Below are 18,218 nucleotides of genomic sequence, written 5' to 3' on the forward strand. Positions count from 1 at the left end.
TTTCGCCCATTCTTTGCAGAATGGACATTACAACGACAGGAGACCCGCTCCTTTGCAATGGGAACAATGTTTTGAGGCCCTCATGCACGTCTCTACCCAGGGACAACGTGGAGCCTCCCAATTTTTGGCTGCCCTGCCTAAGGGCTATACTATAATACACCCACTTCCTTAAAATGGACACTTAATGTTTTGAGGCCCTCATGCACGTCTCTACCCAGGGACAACGTGGAGCCTCCCAATTTTTGGCTGCCCTGCCTAAGGGCTATACTATAATACACCCACTTCCTTAAAATGGACACTTAATGTTTTGAGGCCCTCATGCACGTCTCTACCCAGGGACAATGTGGAGCCTCCCAATTTTTGGCTGCCCTGGCAAAGGGCTATACTGAAATAGACCCACTTCCTTACAATGGGCACTTCAGGTTTAAAGGCCCTCATGCACGTCTCTACCCAGGGACAACGTGGAGCCTCCCAATTTTTGGCTGCCCTGCCTAAGGGCTATACTATAATACACCCACTTCCTTAAAATGGACACTTAATGTTTTGAGGCCCTCATGCACGTCTCTACCCAGGGACAACGTGGAGCCTCCCAATTTTTGGCTGCCCTGCCTAAGGGCTATACTATAATACACCCACTTCCTGACAATGGACACTTAATGTTTTGAGGCCCTCATGCACGTCTCTACCCAGGGACAACGTGGAGCCTCCCAATTTTTGGCTGCCCTGCCTAAGGGCTATACTATAATACACCCACTTCCTTAAAATGGACACTTAATGTTTTGAGGCCCTCATGCACGTCTCTACCCAGGGACAACGTGGAGCCTCCCAATTTTTGGCTGCCCTGCCTAAGGGCTATACTATAATACACCCACTTCCTTAAAATGGACACTTAATGTTTTGAGGCCCTCATGCACGTCTCTACCCAGGGACAACGTGGAGCCTCCCAATTTTTGGCTGCCCTGCCTAAGGGCTATACTATAATACACCCACTTCCTTAAAATGGACACTTAATGTTTTGAGGCCCTCATGCACGTCTCTACCCAGGGACAACGTGGAGCCTCCCAATTTTTGGCTGCCCTGCCTAAGGGCTATACTATAATACACCCACTTCCTTAAAATGGACACTTAATGTTTTGAGGCCCTCATGCACGTCTCTACCCAGGGACAACGTGGAGCCTCCCAATTTTTGGCTGCCCTGCCTAAGGGCTATACTATAATACACCCACTTCCTTAAAATGGACACTTAATGTTTTGAGGCCCTCATGCACGTCTCTACCCAGGGACAACGTGGAGCCTTCCAATTTTTGGCTGCCCTGCCTAAGGGCTATACTATAATACACCCACTTCCTTAAAATGGACACTTAATGTTTTGAGGCCCTCATGCACGTCTCTACCCAGGGACAACGTGGAGCCTCCCAATTTTTGGCTGCCCTGCCTAAGGGCTATACTATAATACACCCACTTCCTTAAAATGGACACTTAATGTTTTGAGGCCCTCATGCACGTCTCTACCCAGGGACAACGTGGAGCCTCCCAATTTTTGGCTGCCCTGCCTAAGGGCTATACTATAATACACCCACTTCCTTAAAATGGACACTTAATGTTTTGAGGCCCTCATGCACGTCTCTACCCAGGGACAACGTGGAGCCTCCCAATTTTTGGCTGCCCTGGCAAAGGGCTATACTGAAATAGACCCACTTCCTTACAATGGGCACTTCAGGTTTAAAGGCCCTCATGCACGTCTCTACCCAGGGACAACGTGGAGCCTCCCAATTTTTGGCTGCCCTGCCTAAGGGCTATACTACAATAGACCCACTTCCTTCCAATGGGCACTTCAGGTTTACAGGCCCTCATGCACGTCTGTATGCAGGGGCATTGGTGAACCTCACAATTTTGGACTGCCCTGGCAAAGGAAAATACTACAAAGACTCACTTCCTCAAAATGGGCACATTAGACTCAAGAGGCCTTCATGTACGTCTCTTCTCAGGGACATCGGAGTGCCACACAATGTTTTCACGTAAAATCTTTCATGTATTAATCTCAAAAAGTAACATACACCAGCTCTATCTCACTATTGGGTATGTGCCCTTAACATTTCCGCCATGAAAAATCATTTTGGGGTCATTTTGGAAGGTTTTCTGGTGAGTCCGTAAAAATGGCGTAAAACGCGGACAAAATTGTTCACAGCTGTGACTTTTCAGTGATAAATGCTTCAAGGGGTCTTCCCCATGCTGTTGCCATGTCATTTGAGCACTCTTCTGAGACTTTTGTGACATTTTTAGGGTTTCTCCATGCTGCCGGGGGGTCATTTCACAAAAATACTCGGGTCTCCCATAGGATAACATTGGGCTCGTTGCTCGGCCCGAGTACACGAGTATCTTGGGATGCTCGGCCCGAGCTTCGAGCACCCGAGCTTTTTAGTACTCGCTCATCACTAGTAGCGATGTGTGCTGCCGCAGGGACGAGGATCAACTTCGCCCCAGCGACAGCAGCGATAACTGGCAGTGGACCCCCATGTCAACGAGGAGTGATTTTGGACATTTTTGCAACGATCCAAAATCGCTCCTAGGAGTCACACACTACGACATCGCTACAGCGGCCGGATGTGCGTCACAAAATCCGTGACCCCCAACAAGATCGCTGTAGCAAAATCGTAGCGTGTAAAGCCCGCTTAATATGTAGCCGAGATTTAGCCATCCCAGTAGATAAATTCATCTAACAGCCACATATTGCAGATGGCTCAAACCCCATTAACCTGTGTTGTGACAATGGTTTGTACTGACAAACCCACACTGGGGCCAGATGGCACGAATGTTCTTCAACATACCAACAATTTAGAGCCAAAATATGTCGCCTTTACATTCTGAATTCATTAGAGCTTATTTGTGTGGATTGCCAAGACTAAAAACACCATTGACTCAAACACTTTACGAATACATTTCACAATTTGTAGTTTATAAAATGTATCATCGGGCCGGTATCGTTTCTATGACCCTAAAAACCAGTGTTCCCCAACCAGCGGCTCGGAAGCAACATGTGGCTCCACAGGTTTTTCAGCTGCAGATACTATTATGTCCAGTGGCATCAGGAATCAGATTTTACAACAATATCACTAAAAACTATAACCATCACCTGCCATGAAAACAAAAAGCAAGAGCACGTGCAGGATTTATTATGAAATATATCACATTTTCCAAGTGTTATTGAACAATATTAAACTGTCAAAAATAAAATTGAAAAACCTAAAAATACAATAAAAAAAAACACAATGGTCAGCCAAGACCAAACAATTTAAATTGGTTAAATGCTTCTTCACGTGGAGCATAGTCCAAGAAATGAATCAGGTAATTAGCTATAAAGAAATAAACACCATAGAATACAGTGACGACAAAGAATACTAAAAAGTAAAGCTAAGTCACATGAAGAGACTAAGCTAAACAGATGCTAATCCAAAAATCCCATATAAATCATAAGACCAATGTCCAGGTATTCAGGCTACCCACCAGACCCAACGTACGTTTCACTTATGGCTTCCTCAGGGAAGGTTGGTGAGTGTGAGTACAACATATGTATTAAAGAAATAGCCAGTGGAGGACAATCCACAGTAAATGTTATATTGGTCATCTGCAGGTGTTTTTCCAACTGGCGCACTTCTTTTTACCTTTTAGCACATACGTTAGAGTTTAACAATTTCTTTGCAATACAACCGTGAGCTTTATATGTGGACTGTGAGCATTTATACCATCATATATTGTGGATTTATATTTCTTCACAAGTGTGAGTAATATCTAGTTTACTAAGGGATGGCATTGTTAGGTTATTTGTTTAAAAAATATATTGTACACATTGTCACCGATTACCCCTACTGAAGCAATATGCGAAACGTGCATCGGGTCTGCTAGGTTAGCCTTAATACTTGGACAGCATTTACAGTTTTTACCCTGTTGGAATTATTTGGTCCTGGCTCACCCATTTATTGTGTTGGTTTTATTTTATGCATCTATATCTTCTTCAATTTTAATTTTGACTGTTTTAATGGTTCTGAATAAAATTTGATACATTGTATAATAAATACCACTCTCATACTTGTTTTCTGTTTTTGGTGTATATATTTTTGGTATCTGTGGGAGGACTTAAGGTTCTATCTTTTCCGTACGCGCATTCATTGGTATACATCATGTGTCACAACTGAAGGTGGCTCATGACCTGTAAGAGGTTGGTCTTATCTGTAATCTATCCAACCTTAGGGGCAGATACTAGTTTTGTGCTCAACCAAAGTGAACTGTGTATCTATCAACCATAACTCTGCCCCATTGTATGGGATAATCCTACTATACAGTACTTCTAATTATTAGATAGAAGAGTCGAGCGGGTCGAATTGTGGGAGTCCGGTCCAACGTCCAGGTCTGTGGCACCTGGCGACAAGCCTTGAGTCTTGTAAATCTCGTACCTTCCTCCCCGGACATTTGATTTGTCAGATCTGGCACAATGTCATCTTTGACACACAGATGACTTCTGTCCAGCTCTGGCTAATCAAAACCCAAGCCGGGGATGCCAGAATGGAAGAGATTTGTGGGATTTCCATCTATCCACCAGGTGGCATTGACCTGGACCTGAGTCCCGCGAAACGATCCGCTCAATATGGCCAATATGGTTGCCTTCATTGGAGATATTTTTTTTTGTCCTAAGGATAATCATAAAAATGTACAGAAATGAAGACGTGCTTACTTATAAAAATACCTTTAAAGCAATGTCGCTTCTGAGATGATCACACAAGCAAGTATAAAAAGGACAAAAACTCAACTGAAATGTAAGTAGCAACGTTTCTATTAAGTCTTTGTCCTTCATCAGACCTAACAAGCTGAATTATTAGATAAGTATGGCCACGGTCTGGAACTTGTCAGTTCATCTCCAAAACGACTTTTCTATAAAGACTGTCCTACATCTGTATATACTAAATATAAGTCAGAACCTATACTGGGCATTAGGGATGTGAGCGCACAATGACCCTATGCACAATCGGTGGTGACACTGTAACCATTGTAAGCTTGGTATATTTGAGTTGATGAGCTATTGTGACCATATGGACGCCATGGACGGGGGATTGTTTCTTTCATAAGAAAACTATTTTATGGATAATGTATCCATTACAATTAAAGCCATACACCTGGATAAATAAGGGCGGCATACTGAGTAGATAAAGTGTTAATGGATCTCCATCAACAATTCAACCATGTGTTAGATTGTATAGGTCTCGTACCTTGCGTCCGGCCTCATTGTTGTGCAAATTCATGAGAGTCCTCGCATTCTGCTTGATCTCTCTGGAGTCCACAAAATCCTTGGAAAACACCAGTCCATAGCGGATGTCGGCTGAGCAGCCTCCCCATTTCCAGCCTTCATCTCTGTGGAACTGTCCTTGTTTCTCCTTATCACACCCACAATCACTCATGTTTCCTTGTGTACACGCGGACGTGATGGCATGAGCCACCCCAGCTGCAATGATGGCGTATGTGAATGCTGCCTCCCTGCTTCCTGCAAAAGAAGAAAGGGGATGTCAAACACAAGCGCACTGTAACAGCTACATCGGGATTACTTCATGGCCAACCTTGTTTATAAAAGTAATTAAACTTTGTTTTTAATTATTCTTCAGGGTTTTTAGACTTATGATTTTTTGGAATACACTTCTTTATTTTTCCTCTTTCTCTCCAAAACACATTGCTGCAGAACTGTTTTAACTGCCCAGTTCAAGCTTCCTAATAATCTGCTTTCAAGAGCAGCTCAGCAAGAATCAGTTCTGTTAGGGACCTTCCCTGAATATTGGGGCTGGGAGTAGAGAGGCTCTGACAGGGAACATTTTATACTCTGTACATCCATTAATTTGCAGCAAAACAGATTCTTATGTTTATCATAGAAAAAAAACTTTAAAATCATGTGTGGTGCCCCTGAGGCTCTGGTCGCCACAGAGTACTGCACCTCAGTTAAGGTGCGGTATCCATCTCAGGTAAGGGGGGTGTTAATCACCGGTGTTCCACATTCATACTTCACATATAGCTTAGGAGCCTTCTCACGGGGAAGTTGGCTCAGGGTAGATTGAGGGGTGCCCATCACAATGCATGGGATTTCCCCGGTCACTGAAGCCAGCCGCCTGGGGAGTGGGTTCCACTTGGGGGTAGAAGTAGGCGCAACACACTCACATCAGACAGACGAGTCGGGACCATAGTTCAGACAAGACACCTCTGGAACTCTTGGACTTTACTAGGCCCGGGGCTTGGAGCGGGTGCTCAGACCGGGTTCCTAACTGCTGAGGGGGACATGCTAGGAAGAGGACACTCTCTCACTCTCTCTCTCGCCAAACACCGGTGGTGGCCCATCACTTGCTTGGGATTGACTGGAGCCCACGACAGCAGAGATCAGCACCTGGCTGCAGATTTAAATCAGTGAGTAAAAGAACCTGGAACCGCAGTTGCCGACTCAGACTTTGATTAGCGACGCTGTCGCCTCAAGCTCTGGTGCTTCCAAGGCACTGCCAACCCCCATCATCCCACCCGGGGCCCGCTCTGCCTGAGCGACACCATCCCGGCTGCCATAACACCTGCCCCAGTGAGGAATTCTGCAGCGTTGGCTACTCCCTGGTTATGTACCACAGGTGGCGTCACGACAAACTCTCCCCAATCACCCTGCTTTCCCCCCATTTACTGCACGCCTTGGGGCAACGGATCCGGGCCAGGCCACCCCTGACATCGCCTGACCCGACTTGCAACGGCCCGGCAATGAGTAGATTAACCACCTGCCCCATGGGACGCTGCACATGAATATTTTATTTGGATACTCTCTAAAAACATCTCAACCAGTGCAAAAAAACAAAAATTCTGGGTGCACTGAAAAGGGAGAGAAAACTGACCCTATAGAAGTCACATTAATGTTACCCTGAGTTATAAAATTTCATTTTTTTGTGGAAACAGATTCTTAGGAAGTTTGAACTTGGCAGTTAAAACAGCAATGCACCATAGCGTTTGCAAGAGGAGGTGGCAAAACAGGATAATGGTGTAAGGTCATATTACAAAAATTCTTAACATGGCAAATATTGATAAATAATAAATTGAAAAAAAAAAGTTTAGTTACTCCTTAAACAGTAAAATCATAAAGACTGGAGAAAAAATAAGATTCACTGATTACAAAAAGCATGAATTCTATCAAATAAAATACACATTTTACAGAGAAAATGGAGAAGGGCTAAGATGCAATAATGCTGAATTTCAGTAGAACTGGGGTAAGTTCCTGTCCCGGTAAGTTCCTGTCCCGGTGACGTCACCAGCTCCAAGCTTCTTTGTCTCAATGATTTTGTCACTATGTCACAGGTTAGATAAATCTGAGAATTATTGAGCTGTCTGTAAACAATATGGAGAGAATCGTATGACAAAAACTGAGGTGTGAATGAGGCCTTAGGAAGGGATTAGTGATATGTTATTGCTGAGCGATTACTGAGAACACAATCGCCTCCGATAAGTCATCACAGTTTATGTGTGCTCTATTTCAGCAGTTGGACAGATCACTTACTGGACTGGATTTTTAGCAATATCTCCCCCTGTTCTGTTACACAGGTCCCTGTCTGTTTTTTTGGAGGGAATTAGACAAAGCTAGAAAGGATCTATAACCTTATTCAAGTGTCTGAAGATGCACAAGTTCTTGTTGTGGTCGTTTCTCTCTTCCACATGTGACGTCTCTGTATTTCTTACAGATCTTTTGGATTTTATTGGACCTTTCTTAAAGAACTTATCCACATGAAGGGAATCAGTCAGTAGAATTATTCCTCCTAAACCTTTCTATATCGACATGCAGGATATAGGACGCTGAGTAAAATGACACCATGATATCTGTAATCTGATGATTTATTCAATAAGAATCCACATTATTCTTATATGTAAATGAGCTGTTAAGATCTATTGGTCTGACATAGATCTTCCTGAGACTCCGCCTCCAGAGCTTATTTTACATGAAAACCCAGCGTTACCAGTGTGAGACATGAAGGTCAAGAGAGTGGACTGTCAGTCATTACATGTCTCACACTGGTAACACCCCCTGTCATTTACCATAATCCCTGGAGGCGGAGTCTCAGGGAGATTTGGTCTCAGGGAGATTTATGCCCCGCCCATAGATCTTAACAGCTCATTTACATATTAACAAAAATGTGGATTTCTCTGGAAAAAGACATCGAGTTACAGATATCAAGGTGTCATTTTAATCAGCTTCCAATGACTGACATGCTTATATGGATGGCTCAGAAGGGACGATCCTACTGACAGATTCCTTTAAACTACATAATGAACTGAGGCAATGTGCTTCTTTTATCCTATACTGCTTTCCAAGAAAATCCAATGTTAGTTTAAAAGTTTATCCACTTAAAAAAAAATCTTTAATTATGTTACTAATATAAAGATACACAATCTTCCAAAAATAATATATTTCTATTTCCAAAGCGGTCCCGATCTTCAGCTGACTCTGGCAGTTCGGCGTCCCGGAAGTTCGGCGTCCCGGCAGTTTGGCGTCTCAGCAGTTCGGCGTCCCAGCAGTTCGGCATCCCGGCAGTTCTGGGTCCCGGCAGTTCGGCATCCTGGCAGTTCCGGGTCCCGGCAGTTCGGCATCCTGGCAGTTCGGCGTCCCGGCAGTTCGGCGTCCCGGCAGTTCGGCGTCCCGGCAGTTCGGCGTCCCGGCAGTTCGGCGTCCCAGCAGCTCCTCTTTTGCCTTGTTCAGGCCAACACCTGAAGTGTCGAGCTCAAGCTGCCAGGACTTGAAACACTGATATCTACATCTATATATCAAGATTAGAGATGTGCTGGACCCGGACTGGACCTGAACCTCAATGGAAGACAACAATTGTCAGCCAGCCATAAACAGATCACATCCGGGGAGGTTATTTTTTTGGGGGGTACACACTACATCCAAAACATTGTTTCTATCTCCAGTGAGAGCCATTCAGATACTGCATGCAACTCTCACTGAGCTGAGCACTGAGCGTACCCGAGCACTAAGCGAACCTGAGCACTGAGCGTACCCAAGCACTGAGCGTACCCGAGCACAGCGATGCTCGATGGAGTGGTTACCATACTCTCTACATTACAGACGCTGCACAGTGTTGCTGATCGGCAGGAGTCCCGATCTGGAGACCCCCACTGATATCTCAAGACACTGCTCTGGAGTCTGCAGCTCTTGTATGACGTACGGGCTCAATTCTAAGTTTACGAGTCCGTCCGCAACTCTGTGAAAGTGAATTTATAGATTCCTACATTTACTATTTACTACCTGATCTGATGGCATCATAATGTAGGCAAGGAGATCCTGAATCCAGCTGTGTATCACATAGATTACTGGCTGCAGCCATTGTCACACAATCAAAGGATTTAGATTCAGGAACATACCAGATCTGTGTGCGCCCCCCCACACCAGGCTCTCTATAGAGACTGTACATTGACTGTGAGGTGTCCCAGCAGGGGCGAGCCGGACTAATGGGCACGAGCAGGCTACACCTAGCAATGATAATCGCCAAATGATAAACCCTTTAGTTTAAATAAACAACTCATACACAAATAAGAAAACAGTGGCTTTTGGTTTATTAACGCTTACAGCATGCTATTGCCAATCAGTGGTGTGGGCAGGGTTATACACAGAAAGCTGTCAAACAATGCTATAGGTGGGTTTATACACAAAAAGCTGCCAATCAATGCTGTGGGCAGGGTTATACACAGAAAAATGCCAATCAGTGCTGTGGGTGGGGTTACACACAGAAAGCTGCCAATCATTGGTGTGGGTAGGGTTATACACAGAAAGCTGCCAATCAGTGGTTTGGGTGGGGTTATACACAGAAAGCTGCCAATCAGTGGTGTGGGTGAGGTTATACACAGAAAGCTGCCAATCAATGCTGTGGGCGGGGTTATACACAGAAAAATGCCAATCAGTGCTGTGGGTGGGGTTACACACAGAAGGCTGCCAATCATTGGTGTGGGTGGGGTTATACACAGAAAGCTGCCAATCAGTGGTTTGGGTGGGGTTATACACAGAAAGCTGCCAACCAGTTGTGGGGGTGGGATAATACAGAACTTTAGATCTTCAGCAGAGAAAACAATTTTTAATCAAAATTACAGAAAGTAGCCCAATAAGGGATATATTGCTGGAATCAGAATCTCAGCCCCTATGTTACGCTGCTTTCAGATTAGATAACAAAAACCTGGTGACAGATTCCCTTAAAGAACCTTAATCTTTAAAAACCACACTGTATAATCCGCATTACATGTTATATAGAGAACGCTGCCAATCAGTGGTGTAGGTGGGGTAACATAGAGAAAGCTGACACTCAGTGGTGTGGGTGGGGCTATACACAGAAAGCTGACAATCAGTGGTATGGGCAGGGTCAAACACAGAAAGTTACCAATCACTGGTGTGGGAGGAGTTATACACAGAAAGCTGCCAATCAGTGGTGTAGGTGGGATTATATAGAGAAAGCTGACAATCACTGGTGTGGGTGGGGCTATACACAGAAAGCTGCCAATCAGTAGTATGGGCGGGGTCATACACAGAAAGCTGTCAATCAGATGTGTGGGCGGGGTTATAGGGAGAACACTACCAATCAGTGAAGTGGCTGGGGTTACACAGAGCTCAGCAATCAAAGAACTGCTAGATCTGCAGCAGAGAGAACTGATTTTATCAAAACCACAGCAAGCAGCTCAGTAAGTGACACATCACTTGAATCACAGTCTCTGCCCCTACATCATGCTGCTCTCAGATTACATAGCGAAAACCTGCTGACATTTTCCTTTTAAGTTACACTTTTACTATTTATTTTTGCTCTTGAAGAATCTTGTCCTTCTTTTTCTATGTAATACATTTGCAAATGAAACATTAAAGTTTGGGACGTGCAGATGATCTGCAGAATTCATTAATATGATTGTAGGATCTTGAGGTTTATTTGGAAATTCCACTTTCCGCTTTTACCAGATGTTTTCCACATGTGTAAGGAAAGTCTTATCTTCATTTTCCAAGGAGAGCTTCTTTCTTTTAAGTCTCCGAAACAAAAAAAGTGCTCGGTTCTCACAGTGGAGCCGCCTTATCCCATAATAAGGTGTACATTTCGGGGAGTCGGGGGCGCCGCACACACGCCGGCATGAATCATTAATAGCACGATTTGTTACAATGCATCCTTTTTCTTACGATCACGATGGAATCCTCCGTCTGTATCCGCTGCTGATCTGCTCCTGTTCTTGCAGCTGAAGGTGGATTCAGTGTCGTGTTCAGACTGTGACCGGGTGACGCAGATTTATTAATCCTGCCTGATACATGCACATTGAATAGACAGAACACGAGCCTCCGCGTCTCCCCACGCCTCATTGTACATGATACATTTAGTGTCTCCTTACAGACTTTTATGTAACTTTTCATTACTTATTGAAAGACTTATTTTTTCCCCCATTTTTAAAAACCATCTTTAGCCTACGGGGGGTGCCTTAAGTCACGCTCAAACATTTAGGCCACACCTCTTTCAATTAAGCCACACCCTATTTCCAAGGGCTAAAACTAAATGCAACAATTTGCATCAAAATGCTCCAATATTTGGTGCATTTTTCCATCTACAGGATGATTTGAAGCTCCATGTGCAGACATTAATCGGATCTATCACCTCCAAATTACCAGATGGGGTCACTAGTATTGGCCCGCGTCTCTTCTATACGGGTCGCGGACACAGTCCATTTTCTATATGGAGTAGCACTGCCTCATACAGAGGCGTCCAGTAAGAACACATATCACGGGATATAGTTTAGGTTAAGCCTATAGCATGGTAAATGTAGTCATAGAAGGCGTCCAATGGAGAATTCTGCAGACGGAAACCTCAAAAGTGCAGATATGGCGACAAAGAAGCCCCAGCTCGCAGAGAAGAGACCTGATCCCATTGTTTCCAGCTGTCAGACGTTTGGGATCTGTAGGGATTTGATCCCTATGGGTATAAACAAGAATGCTTCCATTCACTAGCAACTATTATGATAATGAGCCCCAAACCTGGAGCCGCATTCCCTGGACACCACCACGTCTGTGCATAGATGAATGACAATGCCCCCGCATTAGCATGTTATAAGGACATCATACATAAAACATACCGTTCCTGAAACATACGGCTTTGGTTTTATATTTCTGACATCTTCTTGTTTGCAGAATCCATAATGTAGAGCACGTGAAATTACAGAAATATGAATTGAATCTGACGTTCCAGAGGTCAACCCAGCACATCAGCGAATGTCTGCAGGTTTTGCATTGTTCCCTATACACGACTCACAAAAAGTTCGGGATATTTGACTTTTGGGTGAAATTTAAGGAAAACGTAAAAAGTTCCCTCTACAGTGATATTTTATCAGGACAGTCGGGCATTTAAGTAGAAGCAGCAATGGGGATTTCCTCATCTTATACAACTTCTAGAAACCAAAGCTATCAACAGTGGCTGGGATATCCCCCCAAAATGTCAGTGTCTCAATAACTTGTCATGTGGTCCTAAGTATCAATTCCCGCTGACAACGACGCCTCCTGCTGGTCATAAGTGGAGTTATTGTCCGTCATCCCACTGTTCTTGGAGGGTGGCCCTCAGGTCATTGAGGTTCTGTGGTATTGAGTTACGGCCTCTACACGATGACCCAGCTGATCCCATAGGTTTTCTATTGGATTCAGGTCTGGAGAAAGTGCAGTCGCTCCATTTGACGTCCCCCAGTTTCCAGCAGTCGTTCCCTAATGATGTGACCTCGTTGAGCTGGAGCATTGTCCTTTATGAAGATGAAATTAGGCCAGTGTTGTTCATGCAGAAGCACAATTATTCCAGTAGTAGGAGCTGTCACTGTACCATCACACAGTGTAGGGCCGTTCTGTAATGACTAGACACATTGACCCACACTAACACCACCAAAGCCTCATTTGGTAACAACAGTGGATGATGCACAGTGCTCTCCATCAGGTCTCCAGTATTGTCGGTGGCCATCATTTCTGCTCATCAGTGACCGGCAAGGCCACTGGTCCCTTGTCGGAGGTAGTTGATGCCTCTGCCTGGTGGCACATTGCAAGTGGCCCAGTACGCAGACCACGCTGATGTAAGTACATTTGAATAGTCAGATGTGACACTTCATGTTTTCACCTCCCTTACATATGCCTGGAGTTGTGTGACACTCATCACCCAGTTCTGCAGGGCATTGTTCCCAATGAAGCGGTCATCAGCGTAGAATGTGGCCAGAGGGCGTCCTTTTCTCTAACTTTTTGTGACTTTTCCAGTCTCTCTGCATCTCTATACAACCTGCTGGTGACACTCTGTGACACTCTAAGCTTTTTTTTTCTAAGTTGCTAAATATAGAATATAAAAAACACTTTCTAGATTGTATGAAATACATTGAAGAGAATATTTAAAGTTCTTTTCCAAAAATTGCTATCATATAAGGGATAAATAACTAATCTCAGTGTCCATTTGATGGTGATTCTGAGAATGAAACACCAGAACCCCGAGAACCGGACTCTACAGCGCCCTATCCTCAATGGGTAGGAAGTGCACATGCTCGGTCTCTGCCCATTCATTGTCCATGGTACTGCCCAAGAATGTCAAGTGCAGCTCTCTGCTATCTGCAGCCGTGCCATATACAATGAATGGCGCAGAGGCTGAGCATGCGACTAGTGCTCCGTTTAATATGGGGGATCTACAAAGCCTCATTGATAGCCTTCCAAAATTCTTTGGATCACTGGCAGTTCCAGTCGTTGATCCTCCTATGATTACAAAGTCATTTTGCAAGATAATGATATTTTTTGGAAAACCCTTAAAAGTAAAGTAAAAATAAACTTAGTACACTACATAGAAACAAAATGAAAGCTTTATCTGGAGTTCCGTGTACCAAATTATTAAAGAGAATTTCCACCTAAGAGAAAATCATAATAAGATTTCATTATTTTTTCATTATCAATTTTGGTTATTTCAAATTAGTAAAAAATATATATATTGCGCCTAAACATCAAGAGTATCCACATATCATGGTACAGATTATCGTGATTGATCCACGAGTCATAGATTTGTCATTTGGGAATCTAGAACTAGTTTTTAGTTTCCAGTTAATCAATCACAGCGAAGCTTTCATTGTTCCACAGAAGCTTCAGAAATGAAATCTGCACTGTGATTGGTTCCTACAATTACTACTTTGCCAACACAGTGCCGGGCACCATCACGGCACACGTTACTTCAAGCACAAGGTTGAGTATCAATCCTTCCACAGTGGTTATTTATAACTGGAAATCCACTCGACGAAGGCAGAACTGAGCCACTGCACTGCCCATGTGAACAAAAAGTCATTTATCATTGGAAAAGAGTAGAAATAGTATTTCAACATTATTTGAGCCATTTTTCAGCTATCAGAGCAGACTCGCTCCAAAATATTCATCAAAAATTCTCTGTGTGAAGATACCCTAAGAATAGAAAAATGCCGGCGTGGGAGACAAGTACTATGGGGGTCCCAAGGAAGTCCACGGGCACTAAATATATCACACCCACTCAGTCCATACCTGGTTCACACCACACACAAAAGGCTACAATTAATGGTACATTTTGAGGAGTAGATAATAGGCTACCCACTCAGTCCATACCTGGTTCACGGCACATACAGAAGGCTACAATTAATGGTGCATTTTGAGGAGTAGATATGTCGCAGGCGGAGGAGGGGACGCTGCGCTCTCCCACTGCTCGGGTCCGGCCGCTGCTGCTGCTGCGGCTGCCGCTGCTCGGTGGTGGCTCGAGCGGTGGGCCGGATCCCGGGGACTCGAGCGGCGCTCCTCGTCCGTGAGTGAAAAGGGGATTTGATTGTGGGGATTTGGTTATTGTCCGTGACGCCACCCACGGTTGTGGTGATATTGGTGACACCACCGCTGCTCTAGACGGGAATCCCGGGAGCGGTGACAGGGAGCAGCTTTGTTGTTAGTCCTCTCCTCCGTGGGTAGGGGGTTGGTTGTCCCGGGGCCCAGTGATGGGGTAGGGATGGATGACAGGCGGGTTACAGGGCCTGGTGAGGTGCAGGGTCGCGGGGGCAGCGCTGTGCCGCACGGCACGGTGGTACTCACTCAGCCAATGATGAGGACACAGTTCTCGGTAAAACACACGGCTGGATGGACGGGTCCCACAGATGGCTGCGGTGTTGTTTCTCCAGGCAGGTTGATGGTGACTGCCTTTCCCTGCACCTATGTTCTGTAAACGGTTCCAATGGGTTCCCACCGGTAACCCGCTCCCCGGCTTGAATGTGGGCCAGAGGAGCCCCTTTTGCCCGCAGGCTCTGGCCCTGGGAACGTTAGCCTTGGCAGTGGCTGTGTTTCCCTCTCACGGTTGGACTGTTGCCTTCTGTTGGGACTTGGCTGCTGGGAAACCCAGGAGGTCCCCTTCGCTAACGAATTTGGCAAATTCACGGCGACTCCTAGCCTTGCCGGGGTCCGTAAGCCCCTGCCAGATGGTGCTGACTTCTCTTTGTGTACCGGTCCGGTACCGCCGGGCCACCGCCCGTCCACGGTCCTTAAGGTAGACTCCGATAGGCCACTCCTGCAGACGGTCACCACCATCTGCCAACCTTGCTGATCTGTCCGGGCCACACACCCGGACCAACTTCAGTCTGCTCACTTGCCACTTTCCTTCCTCTCACTTTCCACTTTCAAACTGATCTGAACTCTTTTCCCGCCTCCAGGACTGTGAACTCCTCGGTGGGCGGGGTCAACCGCCTGGCCCACCCCCTGGTGTAGACATCAGCCCCTGGAGGGAGGCAACAAGGGTTTGTGTCTGACTTCGGTGTGCCTGACCAGGAGTGTGGGGTGTGTGGGTGTTGTTCTCTGTGGCCCCTGGCTGGTCCAGGGCGCCACAGATAATAGGCTACAAGGGTTTTTAAGAATGCTTATCAGCCCTTATAAATCACCTTACAAATGAGCAAAACGTCCATTCAGCAGGTGATCGGATCATTAGTATTCGGACAACCCCTTCTCATTCATGATCCATTAAGATAAAAAAGCTTATACTCACCTCCCATGCTGCTGCCATTCCAACAGTGTTGACGCTCCCGTTCCCGTCAGCCGCAGCTCTCATTTTCTGTTGAGCACTCATACATCTGAAGGAGAGGAGAGAAGAGCTGGCGGTGATTGGGTGTGGTGCTCGCTTTCATAGGCCTCATGTGAGATTGTTATGTCACGTGAGCCCCACGCCCAATCCCCGATGGCATCACTCTCCGCCTTCAGATGTATAAGTAATCAAGAAGAAGTGAGCGTTAGTCGAGGCTCTCACTCCCTATTGAATATTCATACGTCCAGAGGTGTCGAGAGAGGTGCCGGCGTTGACTCCCATTCCTCGGGCTGATGTGAAGTTGTTATGTCATGCAACCCCAGTACCCAATAACCATCAGCTTCACTCTCTGCCTTCAGATGTATAAGTAATCAAGAGGAAGTGAACGTCAGCAGCAGCTCTCACTTCCTACTTAGTATTCATACAACCGGAGGTGGGGAGAGAGGTGCCGTTGGTGACTCCCATTCCTTGGGCTCACGTGGGGTTGTTATGCCCCAAGCCCAATCACCGTCGGCTTCACTCTCTGCCCTCAGATGCATAAGGACTCAAGAGGAAGGGAGCATCAGCCACAGCTCTCACTTCTTATTGACTATTCATTTGTCTGGAGATGGGGAGAGAGGTGCCGGCAGTGATTCCGATTCCTCAGGCTCATGTGAGGTTGGTATGTCACACGAGCCCAGTGCCCAATCACCATCAGCTTCGCTCTACACCTTCATATGTATAAGTAATCAAGAGCAAATCAGCGGCTGTCACTTCCTACTTAGTATTCATACATATGGAGGCGGGGAGAGAGAAGCCAGCGGTGATTGGGCACGGGGCTCGAGTTACATAACAACCTCACGTGAGCCCCAGGAACGTGAGCCCCAACACCACTGTAACCGCACCAGCATGGGAGTCAAGTATAAACTTTGTTATTTTAATTTGGCCAAACAAGGGGAAAGAGAAGGGATTGTCCAAGTAGAGTTCAACCCCTTTAATGCTCGCTTGAATGTTACTGTTATTGGCAGCACATTGCCCATGTAAACAAGAGATGTGCTGGCAATAAGAGGAAGCTGTACGGGGACAGAATGAGTGAATTAACAATCGTTCCGTCCCATCATTGTCCACCAGCCAGTAACCGAGCTCTGACCAACTTTGATTACCACACGAATTTTACGTTTTTGTGATTTTAGTTTCTTCCTTTCTTTTAAGAGCTGTCGACAAACCCACACGAGAGCTTGTTTTTTGCAAAGAAAAACTATACTTTAACATTCTTCACTTAACTATATAGTACTCTAAAAAATGGGTGAAAATCCAGGTAAAATTGGGAGATTTTTCTGCAATAGAAGCGTCTCCCCGATACTTTGTCATTAGTGTGAATGTTTCACACAAATTAACTACAAAAAACATTCTCTGGAAACTACACTCTGTCTTCCTCCAACTTCGTTAGGGTAAAAATTATGATTTAAGAGTAGAAAATGCTTAAACATGTAGTGTATAAAAAGCAAAAAATGAAGCCAAAGACACAAGAAGTTTAAGAAAACAAAAATAATGCTTAAAACAAAGGAATTTTTGTAGAGGGAGCTGTGAATCCCGCCATTTGTTCAGCTCCATTGCACACGGTGAGAAATTGACACCTAGGCCCCATTTCAAAAGACTTTGAAGACGTCTTCTTAAAGTGTTCGGCTTTCTTAAGATGAAAAGATCACAATTTTCTTTAGTCTGGAAAAGACATCCTTGGATAATAGCGTTCAACAGCCTCCTCCCCCATTCCTATATGTCGTCTTTTTCAGAATGATAATCAGCCGTATAACAGACTGGATAGGAGCATTTTGTTTTCAGATCAGTCTTTGTTGATTTTCTCAAATTTGGAAATTCACTTTCATGTTATTTTTCTTTTTCCCTTTTTAACCCCGGCTTTATTTAGAGACTGCGGAATAAATCTAACCCCGGGTCACTGGTGACTTAATCAGCGAGCCCCGGAAATGCTTAAACATTGCACAAAACACAAAATCTGGAATATTTAACAAACACAAACCGGTAAAAAAAAATATTCTAAAACATTCTTTAAAAGCCACTTTATTTTTCATGAAGTCTATTTTTTTATGGATTTCTAATGAGTTTAATTGTATTTTATTATGTTAA

The 18,218-nt window shown here is 44.9% G+C and overlaps 1 protein-coding gene across 1 annotated transcript in view; it reads right to left on the minus strand.

The window, feature by feature from the left end:
• Window positions 1-18,218, minus strand: part of LOC142249579 (protein Wnt-7a) — a 106,076-nt gene that overhangs the window by 42,400 nt on the left and 45,458 nt on the right. Inside the window, exon 3 of the mRNA XM_075321270.1 lies at window positions 5,262-5,533. Coding sequence (XP_075177385.1) covers window positions 5,262-5,533 — 272 coding nt within the window. The remainder of the gene's footprint in view (window positions 1-5,261; window positions 5,534-18,218) is intronic.

Source organism: Anomaloglossus baeobatrachus, chromosome 8 (assembly GCF_048569485.1).
Source record: "Anomaloglossus baeobatrachus isolate aAnoBae1 chromosome 8, aAnoBae1.hap1, whole genome shotgun sequence".
NCBI lineage: Eukaryota > Metazoa > Chordata > Amphibia > Anura > Aromobatidae > Anomaloglossus > Anomaloglossus baeobatrachus.